We start from the raw sequence: 17171 nt of genomic DNA, 5'->3' as shown, positions 1-17171 counted from the left end.
GTGGTGTGTTCGTGGTGTGTTCGTGGCGCGTGTTCGTGGCGTGTGTTCGTGGCGTGTTCGTGGTGTGTTCGTGGCGTGTTCGTGGTGTGTTTGTGGCGCGTGTACGTGGCGCGTGTTCGTGGCGTGTTCGTGGTGTGTTTGTGGCGCGTGTTCGTGGCGTGTGTTCGTGGCGTGTTCGTGGCGTGTTCGTGGCGTGTGTTCGTGGCGCGTGTTCGTGGCGTGTTCGTGGCGCGTGTTCGTGGCGCGTGTTCGTGGCGTGTTTGTGGTGTGTTCGTGGCGTGTGTTCGTGGCGTGTTCGTGGCGCGTGTTCGTGGCGTGTTCGTGGTGTGTTCGTGGCGTGTTCGTGGCGTGTTCGTGGCGCGTGTTCGTGGCGCGTGTTCGTGGCGTGTGTTCGTGGCGTGTTCGTGGTGTGTTCGTGGCGCGTGTTCGTGGCGCGTGTTCGTGGCGTGTTCGTGGTGTGTTCGTGGCGTGTGTTCGTGGCGTGTTCGTGGCGCGTGTTCGTGGCGCGTGTTCGTGGCGCGTGTTCGTGCCGTGTTCGTGGTGTGTTCGTGGTGTGTTCGTGGCACGTGTTCGTGGCGTGTTCGTGGCGTGTTCGTGGCGTGTTCGTGGTGTGTTCGTGGCGTGTTCGTGGCGTGTTTGTGGCGCGTGTTCGTGGCGCGTGTTCGTGGCGTGTGTTCGTGGCGTGTGTTCGTGGCGTGTGTTCGTGGCGTGTTCGTGGCGCGTGTTCGTGGCGCGTGTTCGTGGCGCGTGTTCGTGGCGCGTGTTCGTGGCGCGTGTTCGTGGCGTGTGTTCGTGGCGTGTTCGTGGCGCGTGTTCGTGGCGCGTGTTCGTGGCGTGTGTTCGTGGCGCGTGTTCGTGGCGTGTGTTCGTGGCGTGTTCGTGGCGCGTGTTCGTGGCACGTGTTCGTGGCGTGTGTTCGTGGCGTGTTCGTGGCGCGTGTTCGTGGCGTGTTCGTGGCGCGTGTTCGTGGCGCGTGTTCGTGGCGCGTGTTCGTGGCGCGTGTTCGTGGCGTGTTCGTGGCGCGTGTTTGTGGCGTGTTCGTGGCGCGTGTTCGTGGCGCGTGTTCGTGGCGTGTGTTCGTGGCGTGTGTTCGTGACGTGTTCGTGGTGTGTTCGTGGCGCGTGTTCGTGGCGCGTGTTCGTGGCGCGTGTTCGTGGCGCGTGTTCGTGGCGTGTTCGTGGCGTGTTCGTGGCGCGTGTTCGTGGCGCGTATTCGTGGCGCGTGTTCGTGGCGCGTGTTCGTGGCGTGTGTTCGTGGCGTGTGTTCGTGGCGTGTTCGTGGCGCGTGTTCGTGGCGTGTTCGTGGCGCGTGTTCGTGGCACGTGTTCGTGGCGTGTGTTCGTGGCGTGTTCGTGGCGCGTGTTCGTGGCGTGTTCGTGGCGCGTGTTCGTGGCGCGTGTTCGTGGCGCGTGTTCGTGGCGCGTGTTCGTGGCGTGTTCGTGGCGTGTGTTCGTGGCGTGTTCGTGGCGCGTGTTCGTGGCGCGTGTTCGTGGCGTGTGTTCGTGGCGTGTGTTCGTGGCGTGTTCGTGGCGCGTGTTCGTGGCGTGTTCGTGGCGCGTGTTCGTGGCGTGTTCGTGGCGCGTGTTCGTGGCGCGTGTTCGTGGCGTGTTCGTGGTGTGTTTGTGGCGCGTGTTCGTGGCGCGTGTTCGTGGCGTGTTCGTGGTGTGTTCGTGCCGTGTTCGTGGTGTGTTCGTGGTGTGTTCGTGGCACGTGTTCGTGGCGCGTGTTCGTGGCGTGTTTGTGGCGTGTTCGTGGTGTGTTCGTGGCGTGTTTGTGGCGCGTGTTCGTGGCGCGTGTTCGTGGCGCGTGTTCGTGGCGTGTGTTCGTGGCGTGTGTTCGTGGTGTGTTCGTGGCGCGTGTTCGTGGCGCGTGTTCGTGGCGCGTGTTCGTGGCGCGTGTTCGTGGCGTGTTCGTGGCGCGTGTACGTGGCGCGTGTTCGTGGCGCGTGTTCGTGGCGTGTGTTCGTGGCGCGTGTTCGTGGCGCGTGTTCGTGGCACGTGTTCGTGGCGTGTGTTTGTGGCGTGTTCGTGGCGCGTGTTCGTGGCGTGTTCGTGGCGCGTGTTCGTGGCGCGTGTTCGTGGCGCGTGTTCGTGGCGCGTGTTCGTGGCGTGTTCGTGGCGCGTGTTCGTGGCGTGTTCGTGGCGCGTGTTCGTGGCGCGTGTTCGTGGCGTGTGTTCGTGGCGTGTGTTCATGACGTGTTCGTGGCGCGTGTTCGTGGCGCGTGTTCGTGGCGCGTGTTCGTGGCGCGTGTTCGTGGCGTGTTCGTGGCGTGTTCGTGGCGCGTGTTCGTGGCGCGTGTTCGTGGCGCGTGTTCGTGGCGCGTGTTCGTGGCGTGTGTTCGTGGCGCGTGTTCGTGGCGTGTGTTCGTGGCGTGTTCGTGGCACGTGTTCGTGGCGTGTGTTCGTGGCGTGTTCGTGGCGCGTGTTCGTGGCGTGTTCGTGGTGCGTGTTCGTGGCGCGTGTTCGTGGCGCGTGTTCGTGGCGCGTGTTCGTGGCGTGCTCGTGGCGCGTGTTCGTGGCGTGTTCGTGGCGCGTGTTCGTGGCGCGTGTTCGTGGCGCGTGTTCGTGGCGTGTGTTCGTGGCACGTGTTCGTGGCGCGTGTTCGTGGCGTGTTCGTGGCGCGTGTTCGTGGCGTGTTCGTGGCGCGTGTTCGTGGCGCGTGTTCGTGGCGTGTGTTCGTGGCGTGTGTTCGTGGCGTGTTCGTGGTGTGTTCGTGGCGCGTGTTCGTGGCGCGTGTTCGTGGCGCGTGTTCGTGGCGCGTGTTCGTGGCGTGTTCGTGGCGTGTTCGTGGCGCGTGTTCGTGGCGCGTGTTCGTGGCGCGTGTTCGTGGTGTGTGTTCGTGGCGTGTTCGTGGCGTGTTCGTGGCGCGTGTTCGTGGCGCGTGTTCGTGGCGCGTGTTCGTGGCGTGTTCGTGGCGTGTTCGTGGCGCGTGTTCGTGGCGCGTGTTCGTGGCGCGTGTTTGTGGCGCGTGTTCGTGGCGTGTGTTTGGACCTGGAGAGAACGTGTCTGACCTGACGAGGTTCAGCATCATGGTCTCGATGCTTGCCTGGCCCAGGTGCTCAGAGCTGCCATCAGTGTGGTTGTCCAGGAGGTTCTTCATGATGGCAATGGTCTGCTCCACAAACTGAGTGTTTGTGTCATTAATGGGAACCTGAGGAGGAGAGGAGAGGAGGAGAGGAGGAGAGAGGGGGAGGAGAGAGGGGGAGGAGGAGAGAGGGGGAGGAGGAGGAGGAGGAGGAGGAGGAGGAGGAGGAGGAGGAGGAGGAGGAGGAGGAGGAGAATATTCAGAGTTCAAACTAATTCAAAACAAAACTCTGGGGACCGGCCCCGTTCTCCGTGGGGAACTGGCCGGTTCCTCTGACTGAACAGAGACTTTAGTGGATTAAAGGAGACTTTAGTGGATTAAAGGAGACTTTAGTGGATTAAAGGAGACTTTAGTGGATTAAAGGAGACTTTAGTGGATTAAAGGAGACTTTAGTGGATTAAAGGAGACTTTAGTGGATTAAAGGAGACCTATGACGCCCAAACAAGTTCCTCTGTGAATGTCGCTCGTTGTAAACCTTGGGCGATTGTGAGTAGAAGTGACTTTGTGGCACGTTCAGGTCTCACTCACCGGGCCTTGTGTGTCGAAGAACTTGCCGATGCTGTTCCTGAGTTTATTGAAGAGTTTATTGAAGAGCATCGGGTACAGGGCCGGACTCAGCTCCAGTCCCAGCAGGTCCTTCACGTTGGTCCTGACGTGGAGTCCGACCCGATCGTGTCCGCAGACCAGCAGCGCCAGGAGTCGGTCCAGAAACCTGCTGACCGGGCTCTCGCTGGAGGCCGAGGAGGCGCAGGAGGAGCCCAGGCCGATGGAGCCGTCGCACAGGCCCATGGAGATCATGGAGTGCTTCCGCTCGGACATGGGGCCCATCGGGGGGCTGTAGGTGGCGGGCCCCGGGGTGCTACGCTGCTGCAGACAGACTCCGCCCAGAGCGCACAGGAAGCCGGTCATGTTGATCCACTCCTGCTGCAAGAGCAACGCTTATTAATCATACATATCATTCAGTCATTACCACGGCAACGGCTGTTCACCGGGAACCAAACAGTGAAGACAGAAGAAGAAGAGGACCAGGGCTTTAAGGACTTATTCACTATTACACATTATTTTAGCTCACGCACTTTCACAGCGACAAATGTTCCAGTACTTTTAGTATTTTGTAGTTCGTGCGGTTGTTTTAGATGTTTGGTGTGAACTTTGAACTTTTTTGCACATTTCTTTCCAATGTGGTTTTTAAAATAATAAACTAAACTAAAATCGTAATGAAAAAGGCCATTTCGAGCGCTGGAGAACCACGATTTCAGTTAAGTAAAGGTTGAAAAAGTCATGATTTGTCTGGGGAGATAAACATATTAAACTCTAATATTCACCTGTCCGTCATCCGCTTTGTTTTTGGGGAAGTTGAGGATCTGTTTTGTGACTTGGTCCCATTTGGCGTGAGTGTCCTCCCAGGCCTGGAGACGCAGACAAACGGTTAGCGCTAACGGCTAAAGCGGAGTTAATGTCGACGGCAACGGCTCATTACCTCGATGTTTCCGGGCGTGGGCTGCTCCACCCGCCGTAGCAAAGCCATGACCCTCTTCTGTAACGTGGAGCGACCTGAGAAGACCGACACGTGAGGTCAGAACGTGAAGAAGTGCGCCGCGACTGCTCCTACCACGGCTACAGGCGCTAGTGCTAATCTCGGTTTGTACGTGCTAATGCGCTAAGTCAATAAAATGGCAACGTTGACTTGAAACTGACAAAATGTTTTTTCGCCCTCAACAGAAAATTGGAAAATAAACACATTTTTCAACTTTCAGACCCCAGACAATACATTAGCATATTAGCATGCTAACAGCGCACATCCTGTTTTGTAGAGAATAAAATGCTTCATAATTAGATGCTTCATAAAGAGCTGTGCTGAGGCAAAACGCATTTTACTTTATTATATGAATTTGGGTACAGCCCACATACTCAGACTAGCTCCAACTCTAGCTTAGCTCTAACTCTAGCTCCAACTTTAGTTCCAACTTTAGCTTTAGCTCTAGCTTTGGCTCTAACTGCAGCTCTAACTCTAGCTTAGCTCTAACTGTAGCTTTAGCCCTAACTCTAACTCTAACTTTAGCTCTAGCTGAGAGAGTCTACTAGAGAGTCCACTGGCCTGTGCCCATCATGTTGCTGACGGAGGCGAGCTCGCTGAAGGTGGCGTAGTTGGGGAGGATGTTCTGGACCGGGACCTCGTCGGCCGCACTCCGGATGTCGGCCTCCTCACACAGGTGTCTGAAGCAGGACATGGCCACCAGCACCGCCTCCGTGTCCGGGCTCCACAGGAACATGTAGAGACACACCTCCAGCTGTGTCTGCGCCTGGCGACACACGGAGATGGCACTGCCCACCGTCGCACACTCCTGGAAACACACAGGGAACGTTTGGACCCTTCTGTAAAGGCCTGGGTAAAGGCCTGGGTACAGGGCTGGGTAAAGGGCTGGGTAAAGGGCTGGGTACAGGGCTGGGTACAGGGCTGGGTAAAGGCCTGGGTAAAGGCCTGGGTAAAGGCCTGGGTAAAGGCCTGGGTACAGGGCTGGGTACAGGGCTGGGTAAAGGCCTGGGTAAAGGCCTGGGTAAAGGCCTGGGTAAAGGGCTGGGTAAAGGCCTGGGTAAAGGCCTGGGTAAAGGCCTGGGTAAAGGGCTGGGTAAAGGGCTGGGTAAAGGGCTGGGTACAGGGCTGGGTACAGGCCTGGGTAAAGGCCTGGGTACAGGGCTGGGTACAGGGCTGGGTACAGGGCTGGGTACAGGGCTGGGTACAGGGCTGGGTACAGGGCTGGGTACAGGGCTGGGTACAGGGCTGGGTACAGGGCTGGGTACAGGGCTGGGTAAAGGGCTGGGTAAAGGACTGGGTAAAGGCCTGGGTACAGGGCTGGGTACAGGGCTGGGTAAAGGCCTGGGTAAAGGCCTGGGTACAGGGCTGGGTACAGGGCTGGGTACAGGGCTGGGTACAGGGCTGGGTACAGGGCTGGGTACAGGGCTGGGTACAGGGCTGGGTAAAGGGCTGGGTAAAGGCCTGGGTACAGGGCTGGGTAAAGGGCTGGGTAAAGGGCTGGGTAAAGGCCTGGGTAAAGGGCTGGGTACAGGGCTGGGTACAGGGCTGGGTAAAGGCCTGGGTACAGGGCTGGGTAAAGGGCTGGGTACAGGGCTGGGTAAAGGGCTGGGTACAGGGCTGGGTAAAGGGCTGGGTAAAGGGCTGGGTAAAGGCCTGGGTAAAGGGCTGGGTAAAGGCCTGGGTAAAGGCCTGGGTAAAGGCCTGGGTAAAGGCCTGGGTAAAGGCCTGGGTAAAGGCCTGGGTAAAGGCTGGGTAAAGGGCTGGGCAAAGGGCTGGGCAAAGGGCTGGGTAAAGGGCTGGGTAAAGGCCTGGGTAAAGGGCTGGGTAAAGGGCTGGGTAAAGGGCTGGGTAAAGGGCTGGGTAAGGGCTGGGTAAAGGGCTGGGTAAAGGGCTGGGTAAAGGCTGGGTAAAGGGCTGGGTAAAGGGCTGGGTAAAGGGCTGGGTAAAGGGCTGGGTAAAGGGCTGGGTAAAGGCTGGGTAAAGGCTGGGTAAAGGCCTGGGTAAAGGCCTGGGTAAAGGGCTGGGTAAAGGGCTGGGTAAAGGGCTGGGTAAAGGGCTGGGTAAAGGCCTGGGTAAAGGCCTGGGTAAAGGGCTGGGTAAAGGGCTGGGTAAAGGGCTGGGTAAAGGGCTGGGTAAAGGGCTGGGTAAAGGGCTGGGTAAAGGCTGGGTAAAGGGCTGGGTAAAGGCCTGGGTAAAGGCCTGGGTAAGGGATGGGTAAAGGCTGGGTAAAGGGCTGGGTAAAGGGCTGGGTAAAGGGCTGGGTAAAGGCTGGGTAAAGGGCTGGGTAAAGGGCTGGGTAAAGGGCTGGGTAAAGGGCTGGGTAAAGGCCTGGGTAAAGGCCTGGGTAAGGGCTGGGTAAAGGGCTGGGTAAAGGGCTGGGTAAAGGGCTGGGTAAAGGGCTGGGTAAAGGGCTGGGTAAAGGGCTGGGTAAAGGGCTGGGTAAAGGGCTGGGTAAAGGGCTGGGTAAAGGCTGGGTAAAGGCTGGGTAAAGGCCTGGGTAAAGGGCTGGGTAAAGGGCTGGGTAAAGGGCTGGGTAAAGGCCTGGGTAAAGGGCTGGGTAAAGGCCTGGGTAAAGGCCTGGGTAAAGGCCTGGGTAAAGGGCTGGGTAAAGGGCTGGGTAAAGGCCTGGGTAAAGGGCTGGGTAAAGGCCTGGGTAAAGGCCTGGGTAAAGGGCTGGGTAAAGGGCTGGGTAAAGGGCTGGGTAAAGGCCTGGGTAAAGGCCTGGGTAAAGGCCTGGGTAAAGGCCTGGGTAAAGGGCTGGGTAAAGGGCTGGGTAAAGGGCTGGGTAAAGGGCTGGGTAAAGGCCTGGGTACAGGGCTGGGTAAAGGGCTGGGTAAAGGGCTGGGTAAAGGCCTGGGTAAAGGCCTGGGTAAAGGCCTGGGTAAAGGCCTGGGTAAAGGCCTGGGTAAAGGCCTGGGTACAGGGCTGGGTAAAGGGCTGGGTACAGGGCTGGGTACAGGGCTGGGTAAAGGCCTGGGTAAAGGCCTGGGTAAAGGCCTGGGTAAAGGCCTGGGTAAAGGCCTGGGTAAAGGCCTGGGTAAAGGCCTGGGTAAAGGCCTGGGTAAAGGCCTGGGTAAAGGCTGGGTAAAGGCTGGGTAAAGGGCTGGGCAAAGGGCTGGGCAAAGGGCTGGGTAAAGGGCTGGGTAAAGGGCTGGGTAAAGGGCTGGGTAAAGGCCTGGGTAAAGGCCTGGGTAAAGGGCTGGGTAAAGGGCTGGGTAAAGGGCTGGGTAAAGGGCTGGGTAAAGGGCTGGGTAAAGGGCTGGGTAAAGGCCTGGGTAAAGGGCTGGGTAAAGGGCTGGGTAAAGGGCTGGGTAAAGGGCTGGGTAAAGGGCTGGGTAAAGGCCTGGGTAAAGGGCTGGGTAAAGGCCTGGGTAAAGGCCTGGGTAAAGGCCTGGGTAAAGGCCTGGGTAAAGGCCTGGGTAAAGGCCTGGGTAAAGGCCTGGGTAAAGGCCTGGGTAAAGGCCTGGGTAAAGGGCTGGGTAAAGGGCTGGGTAAAGGGCTGGGTAAAGGGCTGGGTAAAGGGCTGGGTAAAGGGCTGGGTAAAGGGCTGGGTAAAGGGCTGGGTAAAGGGCTGGGTAAAGGGCTGGGTAAAGGCCTGGGTAAAGGGCTGGGTAAAGGGCTGGGTAAAGGGCTGGGTAAAGGGCTGGGTAAAGGGCTGGGTAAAGGGCTGGGTAAAGGGCTGGGTAAAGGGCTGGGTAAAGGGCTGGGTAAAGGCCTGGGTAAAGGGCTGGGTAAAGGCCTGGGTAAAGGCCTGGGTAAAGGCCTGGGTAAAGGGCTGGGTAAAGGCCTGGGTAAAGACCTTGTTCTTGAGCAGAAACTTGTTCCTGCAGATGAGGATCTCCCTGAGCCACTTCAGAACCTCCGTCCCGTTCACGATCTGCTGACCGATCAGCTTCCGGCAAATCATAGACAGCACCTGAGAACTGTAGAGCGAAAAGAGACACGCCTCAGTCTGGGGTCAAGGGTCACACAGACCTCTTCTTTATATCCACTCATAAATCCATTATGAAAGTCACACATTTGAAGCTGTTGAAGTGAAATGTTTTTATAAATATGCTCAAGTCATTAGAACGTCCTGTGGCGCCCGCTGTAGCTCGCCCTGTGGCTCGCCCTGTGGCTCCCGCTGTAGCTCGCCCTGTGGCTCGCCCTGTGGCTCCCGCTGTAGCTCGCCCTGTGGCTCGCCCTGTGGCTCCCGCTGTAGCTCGCCCTGTGGCTCGCCCTGTGGCTCCCGCTGTAGCTCGCCCTGTGGCTCGCCCTGTGGCTCCCGCTGTGGCTCATTCTGTCTGTATACTGTGTTCTAGACATTGAGATTCCGACGTGACATGTTGGTGTCTGTGTCCCCGTCTCCAGAGCAGCTTCAGCCTCGCACTCACCTGATGTCCCAGAAGGTCTCGATGGGAGATTCAGGATTCCACAGCTCGATGGTCTCAGGCTGATGCAGCACCAACAACGCCTGGACACAAACACCAAACTCACATGTACTCCAGGACATGTACTCCAGTAACCTTTAGCACTACTGTTCTTCTCAGACATCATACCTTTGCTCATAATGGTAAATATTTTGCTTATTTCAGTCAGTATTCATTTAGTTGGTTCATCTCATTTTTGTGGAATGTCCTTTAATAATACTACATTCTCTGCATCATTTAACGTGTTTTTCCTTCTAATTATAAATCAAATGTTACTTCTACAAATACTACTAAAGTACTAGTAATACTTTCTCAGCTCACTGGAGTTTTCTTGGACCTCTAACTCAACTTGAGCAAGACTAAAGAGCAGTTTCTGGCTTCTCCGTTGTACTAAAGCAGAGTCAGTGCTACTCTGAGCTTCCCCTGGAGGTTCCCCTGGAGGTTCCCCTGGAGGTTCCCCTGAGGTTCCTCTGAGCTTCCCCTGGAGGTTCCCCTGGAGGTTCCCCTGGAGGTTCCCCTGGAGGTTCCCCTGGAGGTTCCCCTGGAGGTTACCCTGGAGGTTCCCCTGAGGTTCCCCTGAGGTTCCTCTGGAGGTTCCCCTGGAGGTTCCCCTGGAGGTTCCCCTGGAGGTTCCCCTGAGGTTCCTCTGAGGTTCCCCTGGAGGTTCCCCTGGAGGTTACCCTGGAGGTTACCCTGGAGGTTCCCCTGAGGTTCCCCTGAGGTTCCTCTGGAGGTTCCCCTGGAGGTTCCCCTGGAGGTTCCCCTGGAGGTTCCCCTGAGGTTCCTCTGAGGTACCCCTGGAGGTTCCCCTGGAGGTTCCCCTGGAGGTTCCCCCGAGCTCCCCCTGAGCTTCCTCTGAGCTTCCTCTGACCTCCATGGCCTCCTGGGACAGCTGCGTGGTGTTTGTGAGGGGCACGAGCTGCACCAGGCCCGTCATGAGCTCCGCCGTGCTGCTCTGCATCTCGGCCGACTGCTTCACGGGATTCTGCCGACAAGAGCACACCAACAACAGAATAATGAAAAGAAGATCCCAACGTCCAAACTCATTCTGAGCACATGGTCCACTCTTCAGAACATGTCCAAGTGAGACAAATGTGACAAAGACGGCCTTGTCCAGTGGAGAGCTGGACTGTGGAGCCTCAAACGTGTTCCTATGACTTGTCATTAGTCAGGAAGTCATGATATAATTATGAAGTTGAACAATTACTGTGACTAGAAACGGAAAGATTCAACGATTGTTCAAGATTCATCTGTTCAATCTCGAGGATCTTTTTATGAAGTGACTTTTCATAATGTCAAAAAGAACCTCAATCCTGGAGTGTGTCACCAGATTTATGAACTGAGTGAATAATAAGATAAAGTTAAAAAGCACTTTACATTTAGATTATTTTTATTTATTTATTACGATTGCGACTTGAATAATCCTGATGATCGTTTAACCAAATCATCTCGAGTATCAAGGCCGTCAAATCCACGCTTCACATTTCTTTGCACATTTATCCACCGCAGAAGCACAGACATGCTGCCCCCTTGTGGTCACTGGACTCACATGCAGCATGAGTTTGGGGTCAGCGTGGATGAGTTTGACCAGAGCGAGCAGGAGGCACTTGTGGCTGCGCGTGTCCAGGTCCGTGGCCTTCTCCTTGAACTTCAGGCTCGTCGACATCTTCCCTTTGAACGTCAGACTCTGGAGAACAGAGTTTGATCAACCATTTTATCCTGGTTTATCACTAAAACAACTTTCATTCTTGTTTTTTTATGATCTTACTGTAGTTGTACTTCTTCAAAGTATGTGTTTTACACCGTACCATTAAAAAAAACTACCGTCTCTCATTCTCTCATAATTATCTCAATATTGTCTCAACTCTCTCATTCCTGTCTCGTTATCGTCTTATGAGACAGTACTAACTCTCATTACTCTCATAATTGTCTCATTACAGTCTCATAACTGTCTCATTACAGTCTCATAACTGTCTCATTACAGTCTCATAATTGTCTCATAACGGTCTCATAACTGTCTCATAATTGTCTCATTACTGTCTCATTACTGTCATAATTGTCTCATTACAGTCTCATTACAGTCTCATTACTGTCTCATTACTGTCTCATAACGGTCTCATAACGGTCTCATAACTGTCTCATAATTGTCTCATAACTGTCTCATTACTGTCATAATTGTCTCATAACTGTCTCATTACTGTCTCATTACGGTCTCATAACTGTCTCATTACAGTCTCATTACAGTCTCATAATTGTCTCATAACTGTCATAATTGTCTCATAACTGTCTCATTACAGTCTCATAATTGTCTCATAACGGTCTCATAACTGTCTCATTACAGTCTCATAACTGTCTCATAACTGTCTCATTACAGTCTCATTACAGTCTCATTACAGTCTCATTACAGTCTCAATTGTCTCATAACGGTCTCATAACTGTCTCATTACAGTCTCATAACAGTCTCATAATTGTCTCATAACTGTCATAATTGTCTCATAACTGTCTCATTACAGTCTCATAATTGTCTCATAACGGTCTCATAACTGTCTCATAACTGTCTCATTATGGTCTCATAACTGTCTCATAACTGTCATAATTGTCTCATAACTGTCTCATTACGGTCTCATAACTGTCTCATAACGGTCTCATAACGGTCTCATAACTGTCTCATTACTGTCTCATTACAGTCTCATAACAGTCTCATAATTGTCTCATAACTGTCATAATTGTCTCATAACTGTCTCATTACAGTCTCATAATTGTCTCATAACGGTCTCATTACGGTCTCATAACTGTCTCATAACTGTCATAATTGTCTCATAACTGTCTCATTACAGTCTCATAATTGTCTCATAACGGTCTCATAACTGTCTCATTACGGTCTCATAACTGTCTCATTACGGTCTCATAACTGTCTCATAACTGTCATAATTGTCTCATAACTGTCTCATTACAGTCTCATAACTGTCTCATAACTGTCTCATTACGGTCTCATAACTGTCTCATAACTGTCATAATTGTCTCATAACTGTCTCATTACAGTCTCATAATTGTCTCATTACAGTCTCATAATTGTCTCATTACAGTCTCATAACTGTCTCATAACTGTCTCATAACGGTCTCATAACTGTCTCATTACGGTCTCATAACTGTCTCATTACAGTCTCATAACTGTCTCATAACAGTCTCATAATTGTCTCATAACTGTCATAATTGTCTCATAACTGTCTCATTACAGTCTCATAACTGTCTCATAATTGTCTCATAACGGTCTCATAACTGTCTCATAACGGTCTCATAACTGTCTCATTACTGTCTCATTACCGTCTCATTACAGTCTCATAACTGTCTCATAATTGTCTCATAACGGTCTCATAACTGTCTCATTACGGTCTCATAACTGTCTCATAACTGTCATAATTGTCTCATTACAGTCTCATAACTGTCTCATTACAGTCTCATTACTGTCTCATTACAGTCTCATAACAGTCTCATAATTGTCTCATAACTGTCATAATTGTCTCATAACTGTCTCATTACAGTCTCATAATTGTCTCATAACTGTCTCATTACGGTCTCATAACTGTCATAATTGTCTCATAACTGTCTCATAACTGTCTCATTACAGTCTCATTACTGTCTCATTACAGTCTCATTACAGTCTCATAACTGTCTCATAATTGTCTCATTACAGTCTCATAACAGTCTCATAATTGTCTCATAACTGTCTCATAACTGTCATAATTGTCTCATAACTGTCTCATTACAGTCTCATAATTGTCTCATAACGGTCTCATAACTGTCTCATTACGGTCTCATAACTGTCTCATAACTGTCATAATTGTCTCATAACTGTCTCATTACAGTCTCATAATTGTCTCATAACGGTCTCATAACTGTCTCATAACCGTCTCATAACCGTCTCATTACTGTCTCATTACTGTCTCATTACTGTCTAATAACTGTCTCATTACGGTCTCATTACTGTCTCATAACTGTCATAACTGTCATAATTGTCTCATAACTGTCTCATTACAGTCTCATAATTGTCTCATAACGGTCTCATAACTGTCTCATTACGGTCTCATAACTGTCTCATAACTGTCATAATTGTCTCATAACTGTCTCATTACTGTCTAATAACTGTCTCATTACGGTCTCATTACTGTCTCATAACTGTCTCATAACTGTCATAATTGTCTCATAACTGTCTCATTACAGTCTCATAATTGTCTCATAACGGTCTCATAACTGTCTCATTACGGTCTCATAACTGTCTCATAACTGTCATAATTGTCTCATAACTGTCTCATAACCGTCTCATTACGGTCTCATTACTGTCTCATAACTGTCTCATAACTGTCATAATTGTCTCATAACTGTCTCATTACAGTCTCATTACAGTCTCATAACTGTCTCATTACTGTCTCATTACTGTCTCATAACTGTCTCATAACTGTCTCATTATTGTCTCATTATTGTCTCATTACTGTCTCATTACTGTCTCATAACTGTCTCATAATTGTCTCATTACTGTCTCATTGCTGTCTCATTACTGTCTCATTACAGTCTCATTACAGTCTCATAACTGTCTCATAACTGTCTCATAATTGTCTCATAACTGTCTCATTACTGTCTCATTACAGTCTCATAACTGTATCATAATTGTCTCATTACGGTCTCATAACTGTCTCATAACTGTCATAATTGTCTCATAACTGTCTCATTACGGTCTCATAACTGTCTCATAACGGTCTCATAACGGTCTCATAACTGTCTCATAACTGTCTCATTACTGTCTCATTACAGTCTCATAACAGTCTCATAATTGTCTCATAACTGTCATAATTGTCTCATAACTGTCTCATTACAGTCTCATAATTGTCTCATTACAGTCTCATTACAGTCTCATTACTGTCTCATTACTGTCTCATAACGGTCTCATAACGGTCTCATAACTGTCTCATAATTGTCTCATAACTGTCTCATTACTGTCATAATTGTCTCATAACTGTCTCATTACTGTCTCATTACGGTCTCATAACTGTCTCATTACAGTCTCATAACAGTCTCATAATTGTCTCATAACTGTCTCATTACCGTCTCATTACAGTCTCATAATTGTCTCATAACTGTCATAATTGTCTCATAACTGTCTCATTACAGTCTCATAATTGTCTCATAACGGTCTCATAACTGTCTCATTACAGTCTCATAACTGTCTCATAACTGTCTCATTACAGTCTCATTACTGTCTCATTACAGTCTCATAATTGTCTCATAACGGTCTCATAACTGTCTCATTACAGTCTCATAACAGTCTCATAATTGTCTCATAACTGTCATAATTGTCTCATAACTGTCTCATTACAGTCTCATAATTGTCTCATAACGGTCTCATAACTGTCTCATAACTGTCTCATTACGGTCTCATAACTGTCTCATAACTGTCATAATTGTCTCATAACTGTCTCATTACGGTCTCATAACTGTCTCATAACGGTCTCATAACGGTCTCATAACTGTCTCATTACTGTCTCATTACAGTCTCATAACAGTCTCATAATTGTCTCATAACTGTCATAATTGTCTCATAACTGTCTCATTACAGTCTCATAATTGTCTCATAACGGTCTCATAACTGTCTCATTACGGTCTCATAACTGTCTCATTACGGTCTCATAACTGTCTCATAACTGTCATAATTGTCTCATAACTGTCTCATTACAGTCTCATAATTGTCTCATAACGGTCTCATAACTGTCTCATTACGGTCTCATAACTGTCTCATTACGGTCTCATAACTGTCTCATAACTGTCCTAAATGTCTCATAACTGTCTCATTACAGTCTCATAACTGTCTCATAACTGTCTCATTACGGTCTCATAACTGTCTCATAACTGTCATAATTGTCTCATAACTGTCTCATTACAGTCTCATAATTGTCTCATTACAGTCTCATAATTGTCTCATTACAGTCTCATAACTGTCTCATAACTGTCTCATAACGGTCTCATAACTGTCTCATTACGGTCTCATAATTGTCTCATTACAGTCTCATAATTGTCTCATTACAGTCTCATAACTGTCTCATAACTGTCTCATAACGGTCTCATAACTGTCTCATTACGGTCTCATAACTGTCTCATTACAGTCTCATAACTGTCTCATAACAGTCTCATAATTGTCTCATAACTGTCATAATTGTCTCATAACTGTCTCATTACAGTCTCATAACTGTCTCATAATTGTCTCATAACGGTCTCATAACTGTCTCATAACGGTCTCATAACTGTCTCATTACTGTCTCATTACCGTCTCATTACAGTCTCATAACTGTCTCATAATTGTCTCATAACGGTCTCATAACTGTCTCATTACGGTCTCATAACTGTCTCATAACTGTCATAATTGTCTCATTACAGTCTCATAACTGTCTCATTACAGTCTCATTACTGTCTCATTACAGTCTCATTACTGTCTCATTACAGTCTCATAACAGTCTCATAATTGTCTCATAACTGTCATAATTGTCTCATAACTGTCTCATTACAGTCTCATAATTGTCTCATAACTGTCTCATTACGGTCTCATAACTGTCATAATTGTCTCATAACTGTCTCATAACTGTCTCATTACAGTCTCATTACTGTCTCATTACAGTCTCATTACGGTCTCATAACTGTCTCATAATTGTCTCATTACAGTCTCATAACAGTCTCATAATTGTCTCATAACTGTCTCATAACTGTCATAATTGTCTCATAACTGTCTCATTACAGTCTCATAATTGTCTCATAACGGTCTCATAACTGTCTCATTACGGTCTCATAACTGTCTCATAACTGTCATAATTGTCTCATAACTGTCTCATTACAGTCTCATAATTGTCTCATAACGGTCTCATAACTGTCTCATAACCGTCTCATAACCGTCTCATTACGGTCTCATTACTGTCTCATTATTGTCTAATAACTGTCTCATTACGGTCTCATTACTGTCTCATAACTGTCTCATAACTGTCATAATTGTCTCATAACTGTCTCATTACAGTCTCATAATTGTCTCATAACGGTCTCATAACTGTCTCATTACGGTCTCATAACTGTCTCATAACTGTCATAATTGTCTCATAACTGTCTCATTACTGTCTAATAACTGTCTCATTACGGTCTCATTACTGTCTCATAACTGTCTCATAACTGTCATAATTGTCTCATAACTGTCTCATTACAGTCTCATAATTGTCTCATAACTGTCTCATAACTGTCTCATTACGGTCTCATAACTGTCTCATAACTGTCATAATTGTCTCATAACTGTCTCATAACCGTCTCATTACGGTCTCATTACTGTCTCATTACTGTCTCATAACTGTCTCATAACTGTCATAATTGTCTCATTACTGTCTCATTACTGTCTCATTACTGTCTCATAACGGTCTCATAACTGTCTCATAACCGTCTCATAACCGTCTCATTACGGTCTCATTACTGTCTCATAACTGTCTCATAACTGTCATAATTGTCTCATAACTGTCTCATTACAGTCTCATTACAGTCTCATAACTGTCTCATTACTGTCTCATTACTGTCTCATAACTGTCTCATAACTGTCTCATTATTGTCTCATTATTGTCTCATTACTGTCTCATTACTGTCTCATAACTGTCTCATAATTGTCTCATTACTGTCTCATTGCTGTCTCATTACTGTCTCATTACTGTCTCATTACAGTCTCATAACTGTCTCATAACTGTCTCATTACTGTCTCATTACAGTCTCATAACTGTATCATAATTGTCTCATTGCTGTCTCATTACGGTCTCATAACTGTCTCATAACTGTCATAATTGTCTCATAACTGTCTCATTACGGTCTCATAACTGTCTCATAACGGTCTCATAACGGTCTCATAACTGTCTCATTACTGTCTCATTACAGTCTCATAACAGTCTCATAATTGTCTCATAACTGTCATAATTGTCTCATAACTGTCTCATTACAGTCTCATAATTGTCTCATAACGGTCTCATTACGGTCTCATAACTGTCTCATAACTGTCATAATTGTCTCATAACTGTCTCATTACAGTCTCATAATTGTCTCATAACGGTCTCATAACTGTCTCATTACGGTCTC

At 49.0% G+C, this 17171-nt stretch overlaps 1 protein-coding gene across 2 annotated transcripts in view; it reads right to left on the bottom strand.

The window, feature by feature from the left end:
* The window catches only part of nf1a (neurofibromin 1a), a 186051-nt gene that overhangs the window by 106607 nt on the left and 62273 nt on the right, over window positions 1–17171 (bottom strand). The window contains exons 13-21 of one of the 2 annotated variants that reach the window (XM_072456416.1): window positions 10579–10716; window positions 9901–10014; window positions 8994–9073; window positions 8420–8543; window positions 5182–5428; window positions 4564–4637; window positions 4409–4492; window positions 3612–4007; window positions 3010–3149 (exon numbers count right to left, since the gene is read on the bottom strand). In XM_072456416.1, the coding sequence (XP_072312517.1) occupies window positions 3010–3149; window positions 3612–4007; window positions 4409–4492; window positions 4564–4637; window positions 5182–5428; window positions 8420–8543; window positions 8994–9073; window positions 9901–10014; window positions 10579–10716 (1397 nt within the window). The remainder of the gene's footprint in view (window positions 1–3009; window positions 3150–3611; window positions 4008–4408; window positions 4493–4563; window positions 4638–5181; window positions 5429–8419; window positions 8544–8993; window positions 9074–9900; window positions 10015–10578; window positions 10717–17171) is intronic. The other variant, XM_072456423.1, reaches the window with a different exon arrangement.

The sequence above is a fragment of the Eucyclogobius newberryi genome, unplaced genomic scaffold (genome assembly GCF_026437365.1).
Source record: "Eucyclogobius newberryi isolate DKJ021-1_F unplaced genomic scaffold, fEucNew1.0.hap1 SCAF_10, whole genome shotgun sequence".
NCBI classification, from domain to species: domain Eukaryota; kingdom Metazoa; phylum Chordata; class Actinopteri; order Gobiiformes; family Gobiidae; genus Eucyclogobius; species Eucyclogobius newberryi.
Note: the sequence above shows the minus strand (reverse complement) of the source record. Positions and strands in the feature narration are given on the sequence as shown.